General features: G+C 30.5%; 5 protein-coding genes across 15 annotated transcripts; 3 read left to right on the forward strand and 2 right to left on the reverse strand.

Moving 5' to 3' along the window:
* Positions 1-312: 312 nt before the first annotated feature.
* LOC145940031 (uncharacterized) lies at positions 313-6,458 on the forward strand. Of its 2 annotated transcripts, none has more exons than XM_083044808.1 (6): positions 313-535; positions 689-837; positions 1,261-1,400; positions 1,850-1,954; positions 2,611-2,867; positions 3,114-6,458. In XM_083044808.1, the coding sequence occupies exons 5-6, from the start codon at positions 2,813-2,815 to the stop codon at positions 4,523-4,525; spliced, it is 1,467 nt and encodes a 488-aa protein (XP_082900934.1). In that variant the 5' UTR covers positions 313-535; positions 689-837; positions 1,261-1,400; positions 1,850-1,954; positions 2,611-2,812; the 3' UTR covers positions 4,526-6,458. The 2 variants fall into 2 exon arrangements, with proteins under 2 accessions (XP_082900934.1, XP_082900935.1); XM_083044809.1 differs by having other exon boundaries at positions 781-837.
* Positions 6,459-9,032: 2,574 nt separating this feature from the next.
* On the reverse strand, positions 9,033-12,026 carry LOC145940033 (beta-1,3-galactosyltransferase 1). Of its 4 annotated transcripts, XM_083044814.1 has the most exons (6): positions 11,461-11,581; positions 11,011-11,045; positions 10,337-10,574; positions 9,920-10,185; positions 9,550-9,821; positions 9,033-9,456 (listed from the first exon to the last, which is right to left on the reverse strand). In XM_083044814.1, exons 3-6 carry the CDS (start codon positions 10,572-10,574, stop codon positions 9,033-9,035), a joined length of 1,200 nt encoding a protein of 399 aa, XP_082900940.1. In that variant the 5' UTR covers positions 11,011-11,045; positions 11,461-11,581. The 4 variants fall into 4 exon arrangements, with proteins under 4 accessions (XP_082900940.1, XP_082900938.1, XP_082900939.1 ...); XM_083044812.1 differs by lacking the exon at positions 11,011-11,045 and having other exon boundaries at positions 11,461-12,026; XM_083044813.1 differs by lacking the exon at positions 11,011-11,045 and having other exon boundaries at positions 11,453-11,582.
* Positions 12,027-13,509: 1,483 nt separating this feature from the next.
* Positions 13,510-15,658, forward strand: Or (AP-3 complex subunit sigma-2 or). Of its 2 annotated transcripts, none has more exons than XM_083044816.1 (3): positions 13,510-13,979; positions 14,240-14,623; positions 15,520-15,658. In XM_083044816.1, the coding sequence occupies exons 1-3, from the start codon at positions 13,911-13,913 to the stop codon at positions 15,640-15,642; spliced, it is 576 nt and encodes a 191-aa protein (XP_082900942.1). In that variant the 5' UTR covers positions 13,510-13,910; the 3' UTR covers positions 15,643-15,658. The 2 variants fall into 2 exon arrangements, with proteins under 2 accessions (XP_082900942.1, XP_082900943.1); XM_083044817.1 differs by lacking the exon at positions 15,520-15,658 and adding an exon at positions 15,075-15,401.
* Positions 15,659-16,205: 547 nt separating this feature from the next.
* On the reverse strand, positions 16,206-17,370 carry LOC145940034 (GATA zinc finger domain-containing protein 1). The gene is made up of 3 exons (XM_083044815.1): positions 17,095-17,370; positions 16,681-16,883; positions 16,206-16,570 (listed from the first exon to the last, which is right to left on the reverse strand). The coding sequence occupies exons 1-3, from the start codon at positions 17,368-17,370 to the stop codon at positions 16,357-16,359; spliced, it is 693 nt and encodes a 230-aa protein (XP_082900941.1). The 3' UTR covers positions 16,206-16,356.
* Positions 17,371-17,406: 36 nt separating this feature from the next.
* Positions 17,407-27,894, forward strand: LOC145940029 (WD repeat, SAM and U-box domain-containing protein 1). Of its 6 annotated transcripts, XM_083044806.1 has the most exons (20): positions 17,407-17,548; positions 18,529-18,833; positions 20,723-20,769; positions 20,858-20,991; positions 21,058-21,229; positions 21,515-21,660; positions 21,786-22,012; positions 22,116-22,354; positions 22,435-22,525; positions 22,614-22,723; positions 22,790-22,932; positions 22,998-23,190; positions 23,270-23,415; positions 23,666-23,889; positions 24,062-24,333; positions 24,416-24,506; positions 24,683-24,777; positions 24,858-25,019; positions 25,086-25,230; positions 25,338-27,894. In XM_083044806.1, the coding sequence occupies exons 4-20, from the start codon at positions 20,885-20,887 to the stop codon at positions 25,496-25,498; spliced, it is 2,724 nt and encodes a 907-aa protein (XP_082900932.1). In that variant the 5' UTR covers positions 17,407-17,548; positions 18,529-18,833; positions 20,723-20,769; positions 20,858-20,884; the 3' UTR covers positions 25,499-27,894. The 6 variants fall into 6 exon arrangements, with proteins under 6 accessions (XP_082900932.1, XP_082900931.1, XP_082900933.1 ...); XM_083044805.1 differs by lacking the exon at positions 20,723-20,769; XM_083044807.1 differs by lacking the exon at positions 20,723-20,769 and having other exon boundaries at positions 23,678-23,889.
* The last annotated feature ends 29 nt before the right edge of the window (positions 27,895-27,923 follow it).

A 27,923-nucleotide genomic window follows, 5' to 3' on the forward strand; every position in this document is an offset into this window, starting at 1 on the left:
TCAGCCTCCGCCTAGTAATACACGGATCTTCTGACTTACCCCTCATTGGTGGATTTGTTTAGTCGTCGATCGATTCAGCCAATCAATTCAAAGAGATCTATCGAAAATCGCGGAACAATTCTTGAACGATTTAGCGCGAACATTCAAACTCGTTTAAAGTAATTATGTAAACGAAGGTGATATAAGAACTAGAATTAATATCTAAAATCCATAATTAATATTTTCTCTTCAAAATTGCGTGAAAAAGGGCGTTTAATGCGACTTTTATATGCATTCGACTTTTAGCGAGACTTTAAACTGTCTTCAGTTGTCTTTAGCATATGTCGTGTGATACGAAGAACAATAGCTCCCTTACATGGTTAGATGGCTACTATAAATATTTCTAACAAGAAATAGCTCGAAGATCATAATTTGCGAGGACTACATACGCAAACAATATACGAGAATCCGAATACTTTATTCGCAAGGTTGAAGGATGCTTGATTAATAGATCGAGATAGTTTCTAACCTGGTTTATCTCGATATTCATATACATGTAAATAAAAGCGATCCTTTTCATCTATGCTTTACTTTTCTTTTATAGTCAGATTTAACGATAGAAAGCATTCTTATCGCTTTTTTCAGCTTATTTTTTTATTTGTTATTTGAACATATTTATATTGTTAATAATGTTTTGTATTATTTGTAGTTGGAGAGCATGGGAATGTCTCATTATGATGATAAAATAATGTAAATTTTATTATTCGATTTTATCATAATACTATTCAACTTCTCTTCCAGAGGAAAAATTGCGAGGAAGCATAGATAAATCATAAGATTGGACATTTTACAATTATGGTAATATTTTATTATTAATAACAATTTAGTCAGTTGCCTAATTTAGTACAACAGATTTTATTTTAAAGAAATTCTTTGTTCAATATTTATATAAATAAGACTTATGAATAGAAATGTATTTTAAAGCTTCATTGTTTATTGTTGAGGATTTATAATATATACAATTATTATTTTTATTTAATAACTAATATTTTCTAATGTTACAGATAGTTCTTATGATATTATATTTTGTGAAAAAGCAAGATATTACTTCTTTCATTTAATGCATGCGTTCTGTTTCATACATGTATAACATTCTATTTATTTATATATAATTTTTTATATTCATTATCTTGCCTTCTCTGTTGTCTTCCATCAGAAACATCTCACATGATTAATAACTCTCGAAAAATTTAATATAATGAGTGATACATTTTTTTACAGATGTGGGATTGAAACCAGATGACACCAATGTGAGTGCATCGAGTTCTATTCAGTAATGACATTCCTCTATATAAATTGGAACGATTTTTTACTCATTTATTTTCTTAAGGCTAAAGTAAAAGAAGATTATACTGACAAAGGTGATTTTAAGTAGATGCAATAATTACAAAATATTGTATATAATAATATAAATTTCTCATTTCAAAGAATTTTATAATAATTTAATTTTTAACATAATAAATTTTTTTTAAATAGTCACTAAATAACAAAAACATTTTAAAAATTCAATTATCAATTACATTTTATATATTTAAGAATTTATAAATTTGAAAACAATATATAATTGAGCAAATAAATTTCTTATCGTGAAACGAACATAAATTCTACAGTTATTGCAGTTATTGAAATAGTACATATTCACTATAGCATATCCGCTGATCTATGTATAGATATAAAGAGAAATTTTATTACATAAGAAATTATATATAAAGAATAATTATATATTTATATATATTATTTATATTTAAAACTTTTGTCGTTATAAAAGTGTTAAGAACATTCTATTTAATCTTGTTTTATGAAATACTAGGTTGGACTCATATCATAAAGAATGCCAATGATTGAGCTTATGACATCGTTTTGACTTCAGCGATCTGCAAACCCTCCTTTCAAGTGAACAACAGCTTCTAGCCAGGTGAGTTTTGTTGAGTATAAAATAAATTCTTCTTCATCCATGCGAGTTGAACCCAACATCTTGATTTTAATAGTTTTATTATTAGACCAATCTCTATCTGTACATTAAAAAAGAAGTAGTTGCTCCATTTAGTGATTTAATTTACAGCAATAGATTTAAATCACTATTGTTTATTACAATATGTGTAAATTCTATATTTACATTATCACTTTGGAAAAATAATTATAATAATAATAAAATAATAATAAAAATTACTTTTTAATATGATAAGTGCAAATAAAATCAGATATAGTAAATTATTCTAGATGAAAAATTATGATCTACCTTTTTGGCAAATAAAAGATCTTAATTGATTGCACCATAACAGAACAAAAATTGATGCATTGTGATATAATCTAATAATATCTTTGTTCACGAGATAAGGGGAGAGGAAGGAGAAGAGAAATAATTTTTAGATTTAAAATTTTAGAAATTCTCTTTTTGAATCTATTATTATGTAATCTTTTTATCTCATATTCTTTTGAATTTAAATTTTCGAGTTGCAAAACATTGATAGTTGATAAATTTTCTGCTATCGATATTTTTATATCAGAATTTTATAGCAAAAAAAATTGGCTCCAAAAATTTTTCTATTTAATAGCCAATCAGATAACTAGTTTCAGGACATATGACATAGGCACAAAATTGGACAAACGTTTTCTTTCTTCCATTTTTCGTGGTCTATGATCTCGGAGCACTGGCATGTATGCAACGTTGTTGACATTTGACGTACATAAAATCGTATTAAAAAAACGTGGCAACTTGTGTGTGAACGTGCAGCTTAAAGGAATATAGAAAGAAAATTGTCTAATAACGTAAATGGCTCATGGAAATTTTGCGCAAACGCAACTGTTGAAGTACGGTTGGACAGAAGGTAGGATGTACATACATAATGATTTTTCGACTCGAATAAAACGACACATACTTGTTTGTCACAAGATAGACAAGCGGGATTTAATTGAATCTTTATTTCATTGCTGCATATGAATTTTACTCTTTTATTTTATCTCTCTTTATTGTTTATATTGCGATAAATATCGATGATAACAAAATATATATATTATCATCTTACAACAGATAGAGCAAAGAATTAAAAACTCTTTTTTTTTTCATAATATAGGGAAAGGACTCGGTAAAAATGAAAACGGCCTTACAGAAGCCTTAAAACCAACGTTAAAATTCGATAAAACAGGAATAGGATACAATGAAACCAATTCGGAGCAATGGTGGGAAACATTGTATGATAATGCTGTAAAAAATATCAAGGTCGACTTGCGTGACAACAAAGTTTGTTTATCTACAATTAACGATTCGAATATGATTGATGGCTGGAATATTGTTTCCTCTAAGAAGAGCAAAAAGACTGAACAATTAAAATATGGAAACTTTCTGAAAAGTTCTACTCTTCACAATGGTCATTTGATACAAGATATCTCTATGGAAAAAGAAGAAAAGATTGCAAAAGATTGTGTACATAGTCCACCGGCTGACAAAAAGCTGCATAAGGTACATGATGCTAGAACATTCAAAATGGCAACATGTGATATCACATCTTCGGATTACGTAAAATGTATCAAGTTATTTGAGCGACAAAAACCTAGATTATTTGTAGATGTTACAACTAACAGTGAATCTCAACCAGATGCAAGTCTAGTTAAAGAAAATATTATGACTCATAGGAAGACAAATGTAGAATTAGATACAAAGGAGAGTGAGGATCCAGAGAAGAGTCGGGAAATGGTTGCTGGTCAAAACACATCGCAATATGAAAATTTTATTTGCAAATTCAAAAAAGAATTTCAAAAGAACCCGAGAAAAAATAACAGACAAAGGTTAGATCAATTGACACAGCAATTTAGTATTTGCAGTCTGAAGAGAAATTATGCAGATTCAAAATATACCTCTCCACATAACAAAAGATTAACAAGATTTAAAGAAGAAAAAGATTGCAAATCACAACTAAATGTAAAATCTAGAAAGTGCAGCAAAAAAAAACATAAAAAAAAGCGAAATAAAAGGTTTGAGCAAAATATTCAAGATGAAACAGCATCATATTATGACATATCAAATGAGCTGGAGAATACAACAAAAAATTCATATTCTCTAAAGTCAAAAAAATTTAATTTAAATCCAATTATCTCAAATTCAAATAGTTCAAAAGATGAAGCTGTTAAGGATAGTTGTGAAACGATAATAACGCTTCCAATAGATGAAGACAGAAGAAATATGAACATCAAGCAAGAAATAGAAGGGAAAAAAGTTATAGGATGGGAGTATTTCAAAACTGGCAAAGAAAGCTTGTCTCTAAGAGCTCTACTGAGGCAACAGCCATTTGACAAGAAAGTAAAAAAAGATATACACCAGCAGAAACGAGTAAAAAAAACAATTAGAGAATTTTTCGATTCAAAAAAGGTTTGCACAGATGATTTAAACAGTGTAATAAAAAAATTAACAGCATTTGATCTTACAGAAGAGGTAAGTGCAAATGCATTAAAAAAGAAACCCACTCAAACTCATCTTACACCTGTTTAAAAAAATCCAAAATAGTGTATTGAGATTATTGATTATTGAGATGACAGATTTGCATTATCACATATGAATCTGGATAATGCAAATCAATCATCTTTCGTACATTTCTGCCTTTGTACATTAAAATATAAGTCATAATAATAAATATATGAAAGTAATTTAAAAACAGCTAAGGAAAAATATTTTAACCTATTCACACATAACACAAAACCAATGAAAAATGTCGATATTAATATTTAATCATTATTACATCATTTGTTAATATTCATATAAGTTGTATTTTAACAGAAATTCAATCTGCTTTTTATTATTTTTTATTATTATTGTACACCTTGTGTACTTAATTTTTTTAGTCTTTTTATGTATAAAAATACTAGACATTTATGTCTCTGTTCATTATGAATTTAAAAATTAATTTAATAAGAAATAAATAATACATATACTATTTGTGTGTGTGTGTGTGTGTATTCCTCATATTATTACATCATAAAGTAATAATATAAGGAATACAAATAATATATGTAATAAAACTTTTATATAAACACGATATCTCAAATGATTTGCTCTAAAATACATTATTACTATATTATACATTCTTGAATATATGTATATATATAATTTAGAGAAGATAATTGTAATTTAAATTAAATTAATTTAAAAAAATAAAACTATTATAAATATATGGCTCTGATAATAAATAAGGTAAGAGATAAAGGGCCAATTGAGAGCCAAGTGGTAATTGATACGCTATAAATGTATTGTGGTTAATTAAAAGAAATTTATTTGGTCGTGATAGTCCCTTGTACTCGTTAGAATTTTCTTGATATTAAAAATCACATGCTGAAGATGGTCCAAAAATTGAGGACCGAAACGTACAAATAAATTTCTTTTAATTAACCACAATACATTTATAGCGTATCAATTACCACGCTTGGCTCTCAATTGGCCCTTTATCCCTTACCTTAAATAAAACTATATTACTTTTCACCAATAATAGACAATATTTCATAAATACTTTTCATGAGTAAGCATTGTCTGGATATAAATAATATTTTATAATATCAATTATTATATACTTATAAATAGTAGTAGTTATACTTTGCAAAATCATGATTTGTTTACTTCAAGAAAATTAATACCAATTAAAAAAAAAATTTGAAGTGTCTTGAAATCAGCAATAGTTTTGTACACACAAATTAAAATAATTAAATAATAAATTATATAAAAGTAATGCGTTACAATTGTTAGATATTATTACATGTTTATGATTATACTTTTTGCAAACATGTAATGGTGATTTCTAATTATAAATATAAAATTATAATAATATAAAAACTTATTAATTTTATATTTTTAAAATTTCCGTCTAAACAAAGTTCTTATCATAAAAAAAAAATCAATATAGCATGTCGTATTTTATTATATGTAAAATATTATATATTTGTATTTTTAATAAATAATTGCATCTCAGTTTTTTTTCTCTTTATTTGAAATGCAACACAAAACAATATTTATATTTGTTTTATGCGCAATTCCTGTTTTATGTTTAGACAAATGTACATACGGATCATTGTCCTTATTTAAAAGCTTTAGAAAACGCTTTTGCAATAATATATAAACAGCATACTAATACTACAGCGTGATATAAAATAATGTATCTGAATTTATATTTCATATAAGTAAAAATGTATATATATTTTAAATAGGAAGAAATATTATTTTTGTAGCTGATTCGATGTGTAAGGATTGACGGAAGTTGCAACATGATGCATCATCATATTACACTTGTATTCTTATAAATGTATATTGTTACACAGCAACACTCGTTCAGATATAGCACCCAATATTACAATGGCCTAGCAAAGATTCCTTAATGATAAAAAAAAAATTCAATGCCAGATCGATTTATTATAAAATAAAGTTTCTAAGGCCACTAGAAGGTATTCCATATATATAATCATTTTTTAATCATCTTTATCCTTAGTTATTTAATACCTCATCGTCATAGATCATGGAATGTATTAATTTTGAAGCACAATTATAGCACAATTCACACAAAGTTCTTTGCTATTCAAATTTTTTAATTAATCGTGATATGACATAAAGTGATATACGCGGGATATATTACAAATTCCGGATTATATTTAAATAAGAAATTATAACAAATTCTTAACAAAGTTCAGAGCAGATTCTATTATGTATTAGGCAAGATCATCAAGCTCTCTTAATGGCTTTAATAATAAATTAATTTTATCATACATTGCAAATAATACTGCTCTCTAGTATTTATGGTATATCTGTTCAAAAATTAGTTATACTATACCGCGCTATAATAATTTTTAATATTTGTTTATTTACGATAAACGCGCGTTATCTTAGAATCTTCCACAATATTATTGAAAACAATGAAATTCACATATAGAACTGATCCATTTTGAAGAGAAAAAGAGAATCCAAAATTCACTAATTACAATAAGTAAAAGTATATAAATATTGTTTTTTACAACATAAATATAAAATTATTTACTAATATTGAGCCGATAAAAATATTTCTTAATTTATAAATATAAAATTTATTTGAATAAAAACTAATATATATATATATATATATTTCAAAAAGCAAAATGTATTCTAATACATATATGAAACAATTCAATTCGAATATACTGAAGTTGAATAGATGTTTTATAGACAAAAATTTGTTTTTATCAACAATATATCCGCAATACACACTCTCACATCTGTATTTATATACTTTACGATATATGTACTAAAATCGGAGGCTCTTTTGAATCTTGGATTATCTTTTACAATAGCATATGAAGAAAATATTTTTAATATAAAGCAAAAATGTTTTTTTGAACATTCACTCTTAACAAATTCTTAATATATCCAATAACGATGCAATATAAATATGCTAAGCTTTGTAAAATTGCTCGCATAAGCCACAAAAAAATAAATAATATCTTAATCTTAAAAATATGATCACATTATTTCAATTATCTGTGATAACAAGTGAGTTAAAATACAACCAATATAGTACATTTATGCATTATAAAGTAACTTTTTTAATAATATTATTAAGTTGCCAATATTCAGACAAATGCTATCTAATGAACAATCCAATGAGAATTTGAAAGAATCAATTTTACTAATATCAATAACGAAATTTTTCTTTACTCAGACTAAATCATTAACACATTGTTTTGTTATTTAGATAGAAAATTATAATATAATATATACATCTTATATTACTAAAAGAAGGAAGCAATTTTTTTGTGCCTAATTTTTATATGTTATATATGCACAGGAAACATAAGACTATTAGAAGATTCTGAAATATATAGATTAATAATATCAATGCTATTATACATTTCTAAATAACTTCACATAAGTACGTGGAAGCAATAATATTACATAGATTATCTGTATTATTAGGATAGGGAAGAGCTGCTTGTGCTCTTTCGTGTGTACTTCAGTCACTAATTATTTAACTGTCAATTCTTGTTCGACATGTATGACTATCGTAACGAAATCATATGTCTCACGAAGAAATCTCTTTCTATACTATATAGATAAATATATCATTTAAATATCATTATTTAGAAAATGTCAATCGACAAACATTCGAACAAACTGTCCATAACACAGTAACATTCGTTATTCGAAGATTGCGTGTCGGAAATTTCATTGTCTTAAATTGTCATGTCTTACAAAAAAAAGAAGCAAAAAAGACAATACAAATTATATAAAAAATCTAATTGACAGAGCGTATCCTTAAATACTACTTTAAATAGAATAGGTTTAAATAGAAAAATATCATAGAAAACACACGAACGCCTGTCACAATCGCTTCTCTTCGAAAATGCATAGTGCCAATTGCATCAATATTAGTTAACGTTAAATAAATAATCAATCAAAATCTCTCGTCTCCATTTATGCTATGCGTAAAATCTGCCAAGAGACAATAAATTGCTAATCGATACATAATCAATTAAATTGGTGCAAATTGGCTGCAGTCTCATTTGTGTAATTTAAACACTATCATAAACTAACAATGAAAACTGGACATAGCCTTATAAAATCGAAGATATACGAAAATTCATTGATAATTCTATTCTTTCATAATCCAAATTATTTACTTAGGATGAAATTTTGTTTGATAAATGGCATAAAGTGATATAAAAAAACAACAGATAATAAATATTTATAGAAAAAAATAATTTTGAGAATTTGGATAGAACTTTAAGCCTCTAGAAGAGGTCTCGAGAAATTCATTGCTTTCATATCATTCTTCGCATTTATTAGGCGCAATTTCATTTACGCCTAATAAAAACTCGATAAAAAATTAATTTTATATATGTAGGTATAACATGTATAATATTATATAATATATATAATATTATATAACATAGTATATATATATAAATATATATATTATATATATATTGTATTATATATATAATATATATAATTCGCGTGAAATATACTGATACTTTGAAAAACATATCTAAACACATTTGTTTATAGTTTTCCTTTTAAAAACATAATAGCCGGCATTTCTGCCACTTCTGCTAAGGGTGACCGTTCTTCTATCATTACGAGTACGATTGCTGCAAGAGACATTCGTGTCGTTTACTTTCACCCAAATCACATACATATTAGACGCGTTAACCTTGTGCGTGGTTATGGCGTTCCTGAGTACACAGGGATCTATCTTGCGAGGTACATAACTGAATCCAGGATGATTGACAGGTCGGATCTTTGCGCGCCTCGCGCATAAACCCGTAATATAAACGTCCTCCAAGTGTAGCAATGGCGTTATCAACGCTGCTTGATATAATTTCGATGCCACACTCATGCTCATAATATACCCTGTGCCTGACAAATAATTTGGATATGTTTTCTCCGAATACATGTACTTTGGTGTATACCTGCATAATTAAAATTATATTGTCATTTTACATTATTCTTACATATGTACCATATCGTGATAAATAATAAAACAAATAAAGGAGAATACTTGCCACTTGTTTTTGGGATCCAATATTGGTCTAGCATTACAAATGAGAGAACCTAGGAGAGTCTCTGGCTGTGTTCTCGAGTGCAGTGTTTGCAGCAGCAATGCAATATTTACGAACATGTCGTCGTCTGTTTTCATGAGGTATTTAGCTTTATCGCAATTTGATGTCACCCATTTCAACATCATAACTGATTTCAATGTCAGATTATTATATGTATCAAGAAAGCGTTCTTGTACAATATCATTGTGCTGAGAATTTTCCTCAACGATCAAATTCTACAAGAAACAAACAGGAATTAAAGAGCGTTCTGTAAAGATATGTAGAAATTAGAAATTCGTATGCAGGCATAAAATTGCAAGGGAAAAATACGTACATTAAGTGTATCATTGTCACTTTGTCCTAATAAAAATGTTATTTTAACTGTAGAATTATACAAATTATCTAAGTAAAGTTTATTAGCCCAGGTGTTCCTAATAGCAGCACGGGCCTCCTGGTTTGCGACTGCCGAGCATATAATTATTAACAAGTATGGCTGTAGTGAACAAATGCTCATAGGACTGAGAATTGACGTTGTATTCTCTGGATGAATGTAAGCACAGAGATTTCTTGATGTATTATATGACCACCCAGGTAATTGTGCTAAAAATTAATTTTATATATTATTTTATATACTATATTATAAAAAACTAAATATTTTTGTATGTTTATATTAAAACTAAATATTTTCATATGCAATTTTCTTTTAAGCATTGTATTATATCCTAAGTAAAGATAAGCAATAAATGCATACCCATAGATGATATCGAGTGGGAACTGCCAAGAGATTCTGCAGGAGATTGAGTCTCACTTAAGCCTAAAAATGGACTCTGAGCAGAATGGTATGCTGGCACATATAAAAGACCCAATATGGCCAGAATAACAAATCCTATTGCCAATCGTCGAACAAAAGATGTCTTGCCTTTAATGCTACCATTACTGTTGACCGTGATTACAGGTAAATCTATGGGCAGTAGTCGCAATCTGTCCATCTATAAAGAAAAAAATAGATAATTATATTAATTAGTATAGAAGTAAAAAAATATTGTTAATAATGCAACCTAAAGATTATATATAATATTGTTAATAGTGCAAACTAAAGGTTAGAAAATATGAAACAATTTTAGTAAATAATTTATGAATTATGTGAAACCTTTCTGTATATAAGATTTAACATTTTGCTACAACAATGTGACATGAATTAATTGGATTTAACTGTCATAACAAAGGTTGTTTAAAAGCTTTTTGTATTGATCTAAATGACATTGATTTATAGTTCTTTATAATTGGTCTTATCGACAATACATTTATAACAAACGTAAACAAAAATAATCATATCAGTTCCAATATTTCAAACAATCTGTGTGTTCAATACTATATATATATATAAAATTGGAATAAAAATCTCTCTTTTCTTTATATACTTGCCTTGTTTTTACTGTAAGTACAAACATCCTTATCAACTGTTAACATTCACATAATTATTTATGTTCATACATTTATTCAAAACTTTATAATGACATCGCATGTCACTTTCCAGGTGTCATTTTATCGCATCTTCTTACTGTGCACTTAGGAATAATAAAATTCAACCTTGACGCCCAAGAGGTACAATCAATCAAATCAGGTAAACATGATCTAATAATAGTTATATGGATTTCGAGTGTATCTCTAGCAACGTTAAAATTTATAATAAACGTGTGTTCCAAGTTTCAAGCACAGTTGCACAGTGCAATCAGATGTAATCGCGTCTGAATGCGAACATGAAATTCGAAGGCTCGCAAGTTGCTTCTGCAGTGTGTGGTACTTAATTTCCCGCAGAATTAACGTTATTCACGCGCGAATAACGCGTAAACGAAATCATACATACGTTCTCACCTTTCAGCCACGATGACTGCGTGATCACCCCGCATTTGACGTTTCTCCATTTACCTCGCCCTCGTAGAACGAAAACTCGGTTCACCGAAACATCACGTACTGCAGAAAGTGTACACGTATGTACATGCGGTAAGGAGAAGAAAAAAGAATCCCATTTAATCAGATGTCATCTCGCTCTCTCTCTCTCTTCTCTCATTCGTTTTCTCTCTCTCTTTTCTCTCATTCGTTTTCTCTCTCTCTTTCTCTCTTCTCTCTCTCTCTCTCTATCTCGATGCTGTCACATGCCGAGGAAACCAAATGCACACGCTTGCGTATTTTGTCTCCCCGCGACTATTTTTTTTCTTTTTTTTATAACTTGCACCACCCTTGCAAACTAAAAAAAAAGATCAATCTCTTCGTTATATCGATATAACTTCGACGAATTCAATTTCTAACGATATAATGATTGAAAAGTGACATAATCACATTTTTATTATTGTGATATTCTTCTTATCATTTATATTGTATATATACAGGGCAGTGCCGTAACTAGCTTTTTATATGCCCTCGGTTTTATTTTTGAGCCCCTTAATTTTTTGGGGGGGAAAAATAATAATAAAGCAAAAATGATATAACAATTGTTTATAAATAATTTTTGTGTACACAAGAAATAAAATAAGAAATTTAAAATTTGCAAATATTATATTTGAACAATTTTTTGTTCAGTTTTATTTCTTCGTTCTGGGCCCTGGGCCTGTGCCCCTGTTGCCCCTGCCTAGTTACGGCACTGATACAGGGTGTCCAATTTTACTCTATCACTCCTCGAATCGTAACTTGAGGGGGACATAATGGCCGCGTTCAGCAGACTCAACTGCTAAGTAGCAATCAAACGTGATTGGTTTCTACTTTCAGATCCAGCCAATCAGCATCGAATGACATCGGAAAATTGCTCAACTGTTGAGTCTGCTGAATGCGGCCAATAAGATGGTGCCATCGGTGTTTGACATTGGATAGTCGTTGTCACCTTCAATTTTTAAATGGAACGTATTATTTTTAATTGTATTTTTTTTCTTAAATAATTTAAGAAAAAAATACTGCAATTAAAAATAATAGGTTCTATTTAATAAGAAATTGAAGGTGACAACGACTATCCAATGTCAAACCGATGACACTATCTTATTATCTCGCCCGTCAAAGTCAAAAAACTTTTGTCTGAAACATTTTTCTCTTGCAAATATATAAGTTACGAGGGATGATAGATTAAAATTGAACACCCTGTGTATATATATATATATAATATATATAACATATCAATCTCTGATATAAGATATATATCAATCTTTGATTGATAAGATATATATAAGTCTCTATAAAATTAATTCCATACAGCGTTTTGATTTTAACTCTCATCAGATTCTATTTTCTTTCTTTTTAATCATCGTACTAATAGTTACATATAATATTGTATAATAAACAATTTAAGTACAAACAAAAAATTCTATAAAATAAGATTATGCCATTCTATAACATTTATATACCGGGTGTCCCATTTTAAAGAACCCACTCAAATATCTCAGAAACACTGCGTTAAATCGAAAAATGTTTCCTACAAAAGTTGTAGGGTTTCGAGGGGGACATAACATAATAATATTCATATGACCTTGGGCGGCGCCTCCAAGGTCAAGTAAAGGTGAGAATGAATTTTTTTAATGGAAACCCATATTTTTTATTATAACATCTTTTTCTACTAATTAATTTGAACAACTTTTATCTGAAGCATTTTTTTATTTTCCTAATATTTTTTCTTCTTTTCAAAATTCATTCTCACCTTCATTTGATCTTGGAGACGCCGCCCAAAGTCATATGAATATTACTATGTTATGTCCCCCTCGAAACCCTACAACTTTTGTAGGAAACATTTTTCGATTTAACGCAGTGTTTCTGACAAGATATTTGAGATATTTGAGTGGGTCCTTTAAAATGGGACACCTGGTATATATTAGCACATTTTCGGGCCTATTTCTTGTTATGTTACGCCCCTGGATATAATATATATCCATTTCATTTTAGCGTAAGAGCGTGAAAAGGAAAGACTTTTCTACGTTTTTGTATACGTGTTGGAGAAGAAAAATAAAATCTTTCCATGCGTATACTCGATAAACATCGTGATATTTTACGTGTTAAATAACTTTCTCAAGCAAAAAGCATTCTGTTAAAAAAAAAAAAAGTATACTTGTATAAAAAAAATAGCTACATTATTAACAGCTGACGGACTAACCTCGTCAGAGTTAAGAATATTAGAGAAGAGAATTATTATAAAAGTCTTATTCGCTGACATATCAAAAGGAAATCACGAAGAGCATGTCGTAAACGTAGAATGTAACCTCTCGCGTATCAATTATCAAGGCATATGTGTTGAGGTTAGGATTATCGTAAGGTCGAATAATGCTAAAGTGATTCCGGGTACAGACATGATTAAGGCAATTTTAGTTTTTAATAATCATGGGAAACCTCGTCTTTCCAAGTTTTATCAGTACTTCGTAAGTATATGTTGATGTTACTCTCGCATTTCTTTCTGTTTGGTGAATACTATTAATTGTGCAAATTAAATTAATTCATATCTGACTTTGTGCTCTAAAAAATAATAAGTTACATTAGGCCACATGTAAAGTTATAATGTGTAAAGTATAAATTCAAGATATTAAAATAATTCACAAATAAATTACGATTATAATGAGAATGTGTTAGAAATACACTTGCATATGGATTGTTACAATGAGACACATTTTCTTTGCTTCAGAACGAGGATATGCAACAGCAGATAATAAAAGAGACGTTTCAGCTTGTTTCAAAGAGGGACGACAATGTATGCAATTTCTTGGAAGGTGGTAGCCTGATTGGTGGATCCGACTATAAGTTGATCTACCGACACTACGCTACGCTTTATTTCGTGTTCTGTGTTGATAGTTCAGAATCGGAGCTTGGAATCTTAGACTTGATACAAGTCTTTGTCGAAACTTTGGACAAATGTTTTGAGAATGTGTGTGAACTTGATCTTATTTTTCATGTAGACAAAGTTCATTTCATACTCAACGAATTGGTGATGGGTGGTATGGTACTTGAGACCAACATGACCGAAATTCTCACAAGGATCGAGGATCAGAACAAGTTAGAAAAGCAAGAGGTAAGTTGCCAATTTGCTATTATAATTTTGATATGTCAACTGTGATCTCTCAATTTAATCTTATTTCTACTTTTTTTTTATTTATACATTTAATTTATACATAGTTATATTAAATACATATATATCCCTCTCTTAATATCACAATATAATAAGGGTATAGTAAAAATAATAGATCACAGAGTCAGGAATATTGACCCATGACACATAAACTTTTATAGTTTTTTATGTCCAAACTTATACCTGTTTCTCATCATATAGAAAGCTAGTAATATGCATTTTAGTATGGCCGATTTTGCAAATATGTGTTTATTTTCTTTTATTGGGCTTGAAATTTTAATATGCTAATGCAATTTATTGAAACGCTCTAGCTATGCATGCATATGCAGTACAATCTGTAGAGCAAATCTAATGCAATGATAGATAGGATTGATTGACGTAACATGAATTTTAGGGAACTTACAAATCTGGACGGTCTTGCTCACCCCGTCCATTTGTCCTCCTGGGGCCCCCTCCTTAAGTAAAAATCAGCAGTAGCAAATCAAACCATTTATATAATCTCGCTCTCGCATATAGTAGGATATATTTAATTTTTTTTTGTTTTTCTGTAATTAAAACTGTTGTTGAAAGCGTAAAGTTTTTTATAGCTTTTGTGCAGCGTGAGCGTTTGCGTAATACGCATGGCGATGCAATTTGTTTCGTAATTTGTCCATTCCAAGTGCCTTGAAATAATGTATACATCGCAGTGCTCCATAAAAATAATAAATATTCGTCATTGTCATGTCATCTGCTGTCATTTGCCTTCGCTCCCCGCTAAAATTTCAGCCCAGTCACATTTATTGAGTCCTCCTAAAATTGTCCATTCTCCACATTTCTTCCATCCTGTATGATGTGTGCAGGCGGGAATCACAGCAGCGCCCGCGCGTGCTGTCTCGGCCGTGAAGAACATGAATATACCGCAACAAATAAAGGATATGAAGCTGCCTGACTTGCCGCAAGCTATAAAAGATCTCAAATTCTGACCAGCCGTCACTTCGTTGGCACCTAGCTGACTGGTTTCTTCTGTCATCCCGAACGTATCCGACACTACCACCGCACCGAGGGCACTTTTCTCCTCTCTTCAAGCAAACGAGAATGCACCAATGTTGCCTGCTGCATCTGCATATATCCCGTCTCAACGATATCAGAGTTAAGGGCCACGGATGAGAAACATTATTTGATTGCTACTATCTATTTTGGACTACAAGTTTTGCTGGCAAGTATTTTGGAAAAGAATATAATAAAGACTCGAAAGTTTTTACATTAAAAAAAATTAAATAACATAAGAATGTTCTTTAGATTTTTATATATGTATGTTAGAAAGTATATTAAAACAATATCAAGTCTATGAATTCGACTATGAATTGGGCAACTTTGATTGTCCAAAGTAATCTAGCCCCGCGTTCCATTAGAGAGGAGCACGTCCACAGTTATTCACCAGAAAAACATTATGAAAAACATTAATGTGTTATATTGTAACGAAAATATATTTAATAAACAAACTAGCAATGTGTATTATTTTCTATGTATATTTCTGTTGTACTAATAGAAACTTTGCAACATTATTTACGCAGTCTCACTGCTTTTTTGAGTAAAAAATAATATTCTAAAAAACATTCTAAAAATCCATAAAAAAGTTTGCATATAAATGATATTTTTATGCAATTGAATCATTGACAATTATGTTACAAAACAAATCATTTTTTAGATATAGCTAATTCGTTTTTAAGAGTTGTCCATATATAACCGATTCCTTTTTCTGTAAGTGCAGGTGGATAAGGTGTGTTCTTTAACTTAAAATAATCCGATGGAGCATGCATAACAAATTCCATACACTCTAATTTGCGTGGTAAATCTTCCTCTGGTCCAATTATATACGTTTCAGGAGTAAAACCTTCTTCTGGTGGTGGACTAAAATATGGTATTATTAAATTAATATAAATTATTATTACTAAATATATATATTCACTACACACACACACAATGAAGTTAAATATAAAATTAATAGAATAAAAGATTACCTTGCTGTAGTGGGCAATAGCCAGGTAACAGCAGCACTTTTTTCACAATACTGATCCGTCAATAAACCACGTATTTGAGCATAATAAATACCACCATCTACATCTTGCATAGAAACTATATCTCCAACTTGAAAATATGTGCCTTTATAAAATACAAAGTTGCTAGTGACCGGAGTTGCAGTAGCAGTAGGTGCCTTGACTGGCTGTAAACATAAACATTCATAAATCATAATACATTCATATTCAATAATTATATAATATCACAATTTCTATAACTATAAATATCAGTTCTGAGATATTTCTTTAAATCTTTATTCAATAACAGAAAATATAAAAACGCTCTCTCTCGTATACTAAACATTGAGTTTCTTAACAAATTATAGATGTAATACATGTGCAAGAATTTTCACACACCGTTTTCTTAAACAAGTTCCGGCGACCTTTGCCTTTAGGTATAATTTTATGCGGTCCTGTCACTTTCGCATTACAATATCTCGTGATTCTCGTGCTTCTTCTAGGTTTAAGCGAGCCACTCTTATCCTCCTCGTCTGCCTTGGAAGATGAATTCGTCTCGGCGTTCCGTTCATCCTCCAAGCAAGCGTTGCACAAGTTTCCAGCATCGGTCGAATGCCACAACGGGGTCTCGCGAATCCCGCATTTTGTGCATTCTGGCTTGCTACCAAGCGGCATCGGATACACGATTCTTCAATCTACTATCGGATTAACAATCCATAAACAACGACGGCGTTCCTTCTACGGATCATCCACCGATCTTGACTGTCATCTTCTGTTTATATATAATATACGTTCACGTGCTTTTAGTACCGGGCACTTTGCGCATGCGTTTGGACAGAGCAATCAGCTGATTGTAAGTAGCTGTCATTGAGAGATAATCGCGGAATTCGAAGCTCGCAATTAAGTTTATGATATTAGGAGAATACGATTCGAAAGAAGTAAAAGGAAATTGTGTAATCTTGTTCAATTCATGTTATTTTAATAATATCGAATTTAATTGCGAATTTAAATCCGTAAATTGCTCTCCTCTTTTACTTTAGCTTTTATCTCTTATCGAAATATATTTCTCTTAATAATTTTGATGATTTTTCGAGACGCACATTATTACTGCATACGAATTACATTTTCGGCAAATTAATTTGAAAAAATTCTTTTCGCGAAATGCAGCAGTAAATTCAGGCGTATCTTGACGTTGAGATTGCAAATTCAAAACAATAAATGAATGAATAAACCGAGCCGAATCAATGAATAAAATATTGTAATAATTTTCCATTATTATGAATTTTTTATTCATATTAATATATACGTAGAAAAATACTTAGATATTTATATAGTAAAACTCATTGTAAATTTGTATTTTTCAATTTTTTAAAATATTTATCAGAAAGAGCTAATTCAGAAATGTGCTAATTACAGCTTGCTATATTTTCACAATATATATTAAAATTAAATTAACATTTATTATTTAGTGGACTTTATATACTAAAATGTGATCTAAAAAATTATAATTTATACCAATTGTTACGTTCTCGTTATACACATATTTCTTTATTATTTATAAATATACAATTGTATAAATATTTGAATATTTTCGCTATATATTATCTTGAAATAAGTGTCACACATATACATTCATACATATGCATATATATATATGTATATTGCGAAAATATAGCAAACTGTAGTTAACACATCTTACTGTAGACTCTCTGGAGAGATAATAAAAATTATATCTGTACGAATTATATACGATAAGTACAGGTATATAAAAAATATTCTCTCTCGCGCGACGAAAAGAAAAACAGCTATACACATTAATATTGTATTTTGCAGTAAACACCCGCACACAGTTTATATCTCACGTTACGCCTCTGTAATATTGATCTGAACGCCAGTGGACATGCGTTTAGCGCGTTTAACTTCATTGTGACAGGTGCCCTGTCCGGGGTATCCTGTTCGAAGAGTCTCGTCGGCAGGAACACTATGTGGATCGTGATAAATAATATGTGACATCGCTTCGCCACGCGTAGCCCAAAATCATAAAAATCATATATCCCGTTCGTGTTTGTTGATGGAACAACGAAGCACCGAGACGAGAGAGTGTCGACTAGTATCTGGAACATGTGCCTTCGTTACGAGTGAGTGTACGAGAGAAATGATAATTGTAAAATAACATACAAGAAAATTATATAAACCTATAATATTCTCCGCAAATCGTATTAATAGAGACGAAAAAAAAAATAGTTAAATGTAAATTTTTTTTCTTTTTTTTTACGAATATATATATGATTTAATAGAAACAATTCGAGAGCACCGATTTGTATCTGCGCGTGATTAAAATCCTGTTGGTCAATAATTTATAATGAGAGATTTATTGGTTGGATAATAAATTAAAAACAGCAGCATCCTACGCAAATTGTTACAGATCAATTGTTAAATAGCTATTTTTATATTAGAAGGGTATTATTAATGCTGGGTATATATTAATATATTTTAGAGTCATTCAACTCTTTGGTGCACGCTGTTTTCTAACGCGAAAAATAACATCAGTTCTAATTTAACAAATATTTATTAACGCTTAATAATGTATTTGTAGATTCCTAACTCATCTTTATATTTTTCATTATTCATATATTTTCATTACATATAAAGTTTATGGCTAATATAATTTTGTATATATTTCGAAATCGAAATACGTGGATCGAGATAATAATACTTTATATACTATTTGTATTAATATTATATAAAATATAATATTATAATATTATATAAAATTGCGTAACGCGTAATAGGATGATATTTTAATCGTGTAATAATTTACACGATATTACATTAGTATTTATTATATTAGTTTCTTCAAAATAAATGTAATGCATTGATAAGCGCATTAAATTTTTCAGCGCAAAATTGATAACATCGTACTTTATCGATACTATATGCACAAGCAATATATTTTTATTTATCACATGACATTACAATTTTATCTCAAGTACATCATCATTTATAGCTTATCTTATCATTAATTGTATATAGCAACAAATGTTTTATAGGTAGCATTAGCGAGTTTTTTTTATTTTATTCACTATATCGATCGTAACTATAATAATGTGATATTTGTGCACATTATATAGAGAGATAGAACAGATAAATACAATCGATAACTTTTATGTAGTACACGTCAGCGTTAAACTCTCATGTGTTACTGTCTAACAATACGTCCGACATTTGTCTTTACATTGTAAAAACTTTTTATTTTATTCATATATATATATATCGTATGTATTTCAAAAATACGGAATTATTTGTACAGCGATAATTATAAAAATTATTAACACGATATATAGGTTTACACATTTAGGATTTTTTCGTTTTTATCTTAAAAATCAAATACTAACTCTACTCTAACGATGAAATGACAACGAATTTAAGTTATATGAGTCAAATCGATGATTTATTTCAATGCTATATCTCGTCAATTAGAAATTAAATTAATATACTTTGCAAATCGATGGCGATAGATACCTTTTAAGACTCGTGATACGGTCAATGCCAAGGTTCTCTGACTTTCAGAAGCTTATTCACATTCAATGTCTTACGTATACCCACCTGTAGAACAGTTAGTCGATTTGTAATGTATGTATTATTGAGAAACGCGTATGTACATATGTACACGTTTGCGAGCATTGAAAAGCGAAGGTTAAAGGTGTTTCTCTCTTCGTGTTTCATTACTCTTTCGACATTGCTATGTAACATCTATAGACAGAATATTATACATATTTATTCAACGCAAATAGATATCAATTTTAAAGAGATATCTATGATACATGTGCATGTAATAAAATTTAATATTAAACTGTGACAACTTAATGACGTACTTGTCAATCACATTCCGCTATTCGATGTCTGGAAAAGCTTGTCTTTTGAATATGACCTTATTTTTTAATCGATAAATTATTCTAACATGAATTCAACATTTATCATTACTATAGACAGAAAGACGAAATGCGATTTAAACTACGTATTATAGGTCTCTCCTTCCGATAAAAGATTAACGATCATATCATCAGTCATGTAGTAAGTGCTCTTTCATTAAGCGGATGACATCGATTTGACTTTGACAAGTGACGCACACAGCTGATTAATATTGTATACATCTTTACAGCTAAGTAATCCGTTAATCTGAAAAAACATGACTGCCATAGGCGACGTGCAAGCCTTGCAGACTCTCACAGTTTACACCAGCGATGTAAATAGCGTCGACTTCGCTGGTGATTGCGTGCTGATAACGGGATCCGGGTAAATATTAATTATCAATGCACGCGCACGATGCAAGGCGCTTTGATACTGATTTTTTAATAACAGAGACAAACGCGTTCGAGTTTGGGAATGGCAACCCGGTACTGGCTATGTGGAAGCTTACTTCTCGCCCCTGATGGGACACAAGTATGGCGTGACCTCGGTCAAGGTCAGCCCTCAATCCACCATGTTAGCCACTTCCAGCATAGATGGTACCACACTGCTTTGGAATTTACGTGTAGGTTTAAAAATATGTAAAATGTAAATAAAAGCGTACAATCTGTAATAGTATAATTATAGTAGTCATTAGGCTTTTTTGTAATTTTAAAGTTACACAATCGAATAATTTTTTTTACGTATAGAAGTTGTCGCTATAGCGCATGTTATTTATTGTAGTCTTCTTATTGCGATAATAATATTAAAAGAAATGTAAGGTCGTTAAAAAGTTTGTTAATTAAAATTGTAAATTATATTTTCGTAATTATTATTTCTTTTATTAATATAAATCTATTTTGTCTCAAAGACGGGGGCGAAGATACACACTATGGTGCAGATGGGCGGTGAAGTGGTGAGAGTTTGCAGATTTTCGCCGGATTCGACATTACTCGCGACCGCCGGAGATAATGGGCAAGTCTGTATCTGGGATTTGATTCACCGCAATTTAATCAGGCAAGACCTCTTATAATCATTTTTTCGCAAAATCGTGTAATTTTTTTTTTAATAATTGTTATATGTAAAAATTTGCATTCTGATTAAATATTATATATATTATATCACATTATCACGATTTATAGATGCTTTCAAAAGCACGAGGGCGCTGTACAGAGCGTATCCTTTTCACCAGATTCCAGCTGGTTGATCACCTCTTGCACATTGGGCGTCCTAAAGCTATTTTCCACTGCCGAGCTGATTGACACTTGTACGTCTAGCAATGAGGATGTCGCCGAACTCGCCTCAATCGACGATGCTCACGACATGGGAGTGGTTTCTTGCGACTTCTCCACTTTTCAAGAAGTCACATGTACGCAAGCTTGCTACAGATATTGTTCGAACGAATCTAAAAAAATTAATTACATAAGATTTCGTCGTATTAGTCAATAAGTGATGTAATTATTATCGCACAGGTAACGAGCCATACACTAAACTTTATCAACTAGTCTCGTGCGGCAATGATCACGACGTGAAATTATGGGAAATCACAGTGAGCCAGAATAAATGCGAGGCCCAACCCTCTACAGCCATTGTACAGCTTTGCAGAGTGATGGAAAAGCACAGCAGTGCCTTAACTTGCGTCCGTTTCAGTAGCAACGGATTATACATTGCTAGCTGTAGTCTCGATAAAACGGCAGTAATTTGGGAAACAGTAAGATACTTGTCTTTTAATGGAGAAGTTAATTGTCAAAATTTAACAGTTAATCTTTTAATAATCTAATTTTTTTATAGAGCTCAGGAAAGGTAGTAACGATACTCTCCGGTCATAACAGATACATCGCTTGCTGCGCTTTTTCGCGTGACGGAAGCTTATTAGCGACAGGTATATATATATATATATTTTTTTTTTTTACTTTTCCAGAAAGATTAATGATTCCGTTCAAAGCAATTAATCCTTAATATAATTGCAGGCTCTAATGATAAATCGGTAATCGTTTGGGACTTGGCAGGGAATTTAACTGTCGATTCGGAACTCTCAAGAAACGTTGGAACGAAGTGGTTCGTGAATGATCCTGAAAAGGTGAGTTGATGATTGTAAATAATAATTTACAAATGACGCGACAGTTAATAAAATTCTATATTTTAGAATACTATGTATGAACAGGATGTGATGAAAAACGTCGAGACGTATGCTAACGAAGTACGACTGATTCAAAGACTGGAGGAGCACAATGGAGCAGTGAACAGCGTTGCCTTCTATGGAAATAATCTTCTAGCCTCAGCATCCGGGTAAGTCTTCGAAATTAATTATAAAATTGTAACAAAAAAACTATGATATAATCTTATTTTTTTAGCGATAAACTGGTGCGTATATGGAGCGTGGAAACTGAAGAGGAAGACGGAGAGGAAGTAATTAAAATACAAGAAAAGCCTTTCAGTCCACTCGACGCTCATACTTACAGCGTCAATTACGTGGAATTTAGTCCATGTGGTTCCATGCTCGCCTCTTGTTCTCTCGATGGGACGGCTGTGGTTTGGGATACAGAAGTAAGTGTTACTTTATGGCGAATATATAATATATAATATTGTGGGCTAGCTTCTTATTTATGACAATTTTTCTCAACAGAACGGAAGTCAAGCAAAACCTTCGTTTGTCAATTCCGGAACAGGTATCCGTGTATGTCGATGGTCACCGGATGGTACAAAAATTGCCACAGCTGGTGATGACGAGAAAACAATGTTATGGGATGTGGAAACTATGGATCAGTTACAGTACGTACAGTTAACAATAGAAAATAACACAAATAAATACATTATTAATTCGTAAGAAATAAATTTTGATAGATGTGAAATATCTCCGAAAATAAATTTAATATTTGCCGAGGATTTTTCAAACAAAAATATAGTTTAAATGGAATCTTACGATAATTTTGTCTATGAAAAATTCGATGCACCTTTTATAATGATTCGGAATAAATTAAATTGCTATTTGTAGATGTAGATAATTAACAATAATTGTTAGGGAATATTATAGTGTTTTTGAGGGTCACGCCGACGCGATATCGGCCATCGCGTTTACGCACGATTCTCGTTATTTGGTGACCGCGTGCAACGAGGGTACTTGGCGATTCTTTGATACTCTGGATGAGAAGAACGGTTCCGAATCATTGATGGTTTGCGACGCAAGTCATGATCTAGGTGTCCAAGGATGCGATTTCAGCCCTACTCCAGATTCCGCCATATGCGGTGCGTGCAGACAAAAATATCTTAATTATTATCCTGCTAAACTACGCTTTAATCCTATTAAAATTATAGTGCATATCGATCAATAATAATGCCGATTAATATAAATTTTTTTCCGTTATTTAACAGAGATTATTTAACGTAAAATCTAGCGACAAATGTTAATTGTTTGCAGCAAGAGCTACAGATATGAACGTCAACGAGCAAATATATTTACTGGCAACGTGTGGTAACGATTCGTTGGTTAAATTATGGCACATAATTATCTCGAACGAGTCGTCATCCGATTCGGACAGTATCGGCACAAGCAATACCAGAACGCGTTACAAGGAAAAAAAATCCTTAACCGGACACGGTGGAAATGTAATGTGTGTTCGTTTTTCGCCTATCCACGGAGAAGTTCTAGGTAGCGTCGCAACGGACAGAACAGCTCGCATATGGAGTGTTGTGAGTAATCAAGATAATTTAATAAAATTTAATTTAAAAAAAAAATGCAAGAATATTCACGAGAATTAATATGCGTTTTCAGTTTTCCAGAAGTTGTCTATACGTTCTAGAGAATCACGACAGTCTCGTCACATCCTGTGCATTCTCTGAGGACACGTCACTCTTCGCCACAGGTCTCGAGATTATATTTTACATATGTATATCAATGATCAAGTTATGAACTTCTTCCTTTTTGCTCAATTTTCGACTTAAATAAAAATTTTTTCGGACTTGCATATTTTTTATATAGAAGACTCATAATCAAAATTGTATAAAATTATTTTATTGTAATAAGAAATATTTCTCTTAGGCGCCCTGGATAAAACTGTTTTGGTTTGGAAAGTGCCTCAGCAATTAGTGTCGCAAAGTAATTTAATAGACAGTTTGAGGAACAAGAAGAAGAGGGTCAGTAATGTTTTAAAATATAAAAAATACACATATATGATATTCAATGACATTTGATAAAATAATATTTTGTCATTCAGATTGCAGATTGGAAGGTGCATGATACTTTGAAATGGTTAAATGAAATTGAATTATCCAGACTTTCTAGGAAAGTGCTTTCTCTGGGATTGACTGGACGACATTTGTTGTCCATATCGGAAAACGAGCTGATATCCCGGTTGCAAATTGAAGACGACGAAGAGGTGCATATAACAATAATTTTTAATTAATTTTATTTTGAACTAATTATATTTAAATTATATTCGTAGGCGATCGAGACACTGAAGAAGCAATTATATTGGCTGAAACGTGAAGATTGCAATATTATGGAAAATATAGACGAGTCTGAGATTCCTCATGAATTCTTATGTCCTATAACGCACGAGATAATGAAAGAACCTGTGCAGTGTTCAGGTGAAGATATTATATACAAATCACATTTTTTATTATTTTTATTAGAAATTACGTGTTACACACATACTTATTTATTTTAATAAATCTAATTGATCATTAATTTCTAGATGGATTTACTTATGAAAGAGCAGCTATAAACGAATGGTTCCTGTGCGGAAAATACACTAGTCCAATGACGAATGAATCGTTGCACGACACTTCCTTTACTTCGAACTTTGCTCTTAGAAATGCTATACTCACTTTACTCCACGGCGAAGGACCACAATAGTAATCGCACCTATGAAAAAAAACAAAAGAAGAATATTATACGCGCGCACGTGTCGGCAATTTATTATACACGATGAGTAATTTTATTCTGTGGCAAATTAGATATTCGGCGGTTTTAACGCGATAATATTCGCTCTCCTTACAAGAATCGGAAAGAATTCGAACGTTGATCGGCACCGCGGACCAATTTACATAAAAATATGAAAGACTTTGTGATGATTTCATATAATTAGAAATTACCGCCACAGGATACTTAAGAACTAAAAAAAATTATAAATCCTTTTATCATGGAGATATTGAATTTGCGAAATGTAATGTAAATTTAAATTCGAGGTGTTTTGAAATTATGAAATTATTGGAGCTATAAGAATGCTTAAAGAATACATTTTGTATGCTAATAAGTAACGAATATTGTTATAACTTTGCCTAGAAGCGGTATATATCTAAAAGCCGCTACTGAATGATTTCGATCTTCGATATCGTTAAGCAATATCTACAAATGAAATTATATGAATGAATATTATATTGTTGAAAGATTTTCGAATATTCGATGATATACGAGCGCGTGTACTATACATGTAACGATCCAGATACCTGATGCAAAGCAGCAAGTACAAGTTTACGAAAATTTATGGACAATCTTCGAGATTATGAATAGCGGAGAAGCGCTGGTCTAAATATCGGATATTACAGAATAAGCAAACGTACATATACACGTATATGTAGATAGACATATCGCGAGAATACATGGATTTTATATATTAGTTCTAGACATGAAACAGGATTTACAAATCTTGGAATTGAATTGCGCACATCTTGCGAATGCGATATGTGTTTTGTCACTCTCTCTTTTACTCATTTCTTCTACATTTTAGACTTTTTATAACTTAAAATAACTCGCGTTTTTTCGAAGATTCGATTCTGTAACACGAAACAAAGAGATTTGTGTAAGAAATTTTCGGTATCAATATTAAGTAGAGCTAATTTCGAATCTAAGATTGCATTGACAGGGTTATGGGTACAGGAACTTTGCACTAAAAAAAAAATGTAGCATTATATTTAGTGTCGAAGAAAATGATTTCTTCAATTTCTTTAATTTCTTTAGATGTTAAATAGTTTTAAGATTATTTTTTTCAACTACAGTGCAAAGTTGCAAATCTTTATATTACAATATTGAGATTTAAATAAGTGAAAAACGGCTGAAAGAAAACCAAGTTTTCAATTTAGTAATTAATGAAAATTGTAAACATAAAAACGTTTTAGAATGAATAATTGAAATATAGATGAAATATCTGTGCCTAACATAATTAACGATGAGATATTGCAAAATATCACAATTTTTTTAATCTACGGCATTATTGCATTTTATGGAATATTTCTGAAGCATACTTTAGATAGACTTTATAAAAATATGTTTATATATATATATATATATATATATATATATATATATATATGTATGTATAGAGTGTCCGGCAATGACCACATGACGAAGCGTTGAGAGGAGCGCTATTACAAATGACAGTGGCTATATATATGTACGAACACCGTCTCATACAGTCATTATCGGACATCGTTTGCGTGATAATAGTATGCTATTTTTATTCGCAAACATTAATTAATATGTGTTAGTCATTAGTATTTTGTTTATTCTCGTTGCATTCTTTAAATATTTAACAAAGAAAATATTCTTTTGACATATTAATTGTTATATTAACATTAAACATAGTTATCGATATACAAAGTTTTTATTATTATTAATTATAAATGCTGTAGATTTTATTATACGTTTTCTAGATAGGCAATACAAACGTATAATTATAATTATTTTATAATCACACGATATTATAATTCTTACATTAATCTTAAGCGTTATAAACGAAAAAAAATAATTGTATATAAAATTGTAAAACAGATACGAGAAGATCGTGTATTTATATACGATCAGACGAGTATAAATCGTCAATTTATTTTTTGTTTTCGATAGATTATTATCATAGTAATTTTCTTTTTAAAACCGTCGATTAATTGTTTCTAATTAGCATATACACACAGGTTTGTACGTGATTTTTACAAATTTTTCGATCACCCATTACGAATACTGTTTTATAATTGTATGTCTTCAAATTATCACTCGAATTTAAAGTCTGTATTTCTGTGATATAATTGAGAAATCGTTTGAAACTTGCGGCGTAGTAGGAATGGTGATGGTTTATTCGATGGTTTTATAAAAACGCGATCGAGTATGGCACGTTTAAAATTGCATATTATATATATCTTTCAAAGAAAGTCCGATGTAACCGAGCTTGAGCGTGTTAAGCGATTTTGCAGTTATAAGCATGACTTTTCTGTATAGCTATACAAAATAATAAAATCGATAATAATAATAACGATAAAGACATATATGGTTTTCTATGATATAAAGA

The sequence above is a fragment of the Prenolepis imparis genome, unplaced genomic scaffold (genome assembly GCF_030444845.1).
Source record: "Prenolepis imparis isolate NDT839.2.m4 unplaced genomic scaffold, iyPreImpa1.0 SCAF_8, whole genome shotgun sequence".
Classification (NCBI taxonomy): Eukaryota; Metazoa; Arthropoda; class Insecta; order Hymenoptera; family Formicidae; genus Prenolepis; species Prenolepis imparis.

What these genes read in the sequence shown, in the direction of transcription:
- Or (XM_083044816.1), top strand. Translation starts at nt 13,911, where the DNA reads ATGATTAAGGCAATTTTAGTTTTTAATAATCATGGGAAACCTCGTCTT. An exon ending in CCAAGTTTTATCAGTACTTC is followed by an intron (nt 13,980 to 14,239) that starts GTAAGTATATGT and finishes TCTTTGCTTCAG; the next exon opens with AACGAGGATATGCAACAGCA. An exon ending in ACAAGTTAGAAAAGCAAGAG is followed by an intron (nt 14,624 to 15,519) that starts GTAAGTTGCCAA and finishes TGATGTGTGCAG; the next exon opens with GCGGGAATCACAGCAGCGCC.
- LOC145940029 (XM_083044802.1), top strand. Translation starts at nt 18,767, where the DNA reads ATGGAACAACGAAGCACCGAGACGAGAGAGTGTCGACTAGTATCTGGA. An exon ending in CGGAAGCTTATTAGCGACAG is followed by an intron (nt 22,526 to 22,613) that starts GTATATATATAT and finishes ATATAATTGCAG; the next exon opens with GCTCTAATGATAAATCGGTA. An exon ending in TCCAGATTCCGCCATATGCG is followed by an intron (nt 23,890 to 24,061) that starts GTGCGTGCAGAC and finishes AATTGTTTGCAG; the next exon opens with CAAGAGCTACAGATATGAAC.
- LOC145940033 (XM_083044811.1), bottom strand. Translation starts at nt 10,759, where the DNA reads ATGTTAAATCTTATATACAGAAAG. An exon ending in CCACTCGATATCATCTATGG is followed by an intron (nt 10,186 to 10,336) that starts GTATGCATTTAT and finishes ATTAATTTTTAG; the next exon opens with CACAATTACCTGGGTGGTCA. An exon ending in GTGACAATGATACACTTAAT is followed by an intron (nt 9,822 to 9,919) that starts GTACGTATTTTT and finishes TGTTTCTTGTAG; the next exon opens with AATTTGATCGTTGAGGAAAA.
- LOC145940031 (XM_083044808.1), top strand. Translation starts at nt 2,813, where the DNA reads ATGGCTCATGGAAATTTTGCGCAAACGCAACTGTTGAAGTACGGTTGG. An exon ending in GAAGTACGGTTGGACAGAAG is followed by an intron (nt 2,868 to 3,113) that starts GTAGGATGTACA and finishes TTCATAATATAG; the next exon opens with GGAAAGGACTCGGTAAAAAT.
- LOC145940034 (XM_083044815.1), bottom strand. Translation starts at nt 17,370, where the DNA reads ATGCCGCTTGGTAGCAAGCCAGAATGCACAAAATGCGGGATTCGCGAG. An exon ending in GGAACTTGTTTAAGAAAACG is followed by an intron (nt 16,884 to 17,094) that starts GTGTGTGAAAAT and finishes TTATGTTTACAG; the next exon opens with CCAGTCAAGGCACCTACTGC. An exon ending in CTATTGCCCACTACAGCAAG is followed by an intron (nt 16,571 to 16,680) that starts GTAATCTTTTAT and finishes ACCATATTTTAG; the next exon opens with TCCACCACCAGAAGAAGGTT.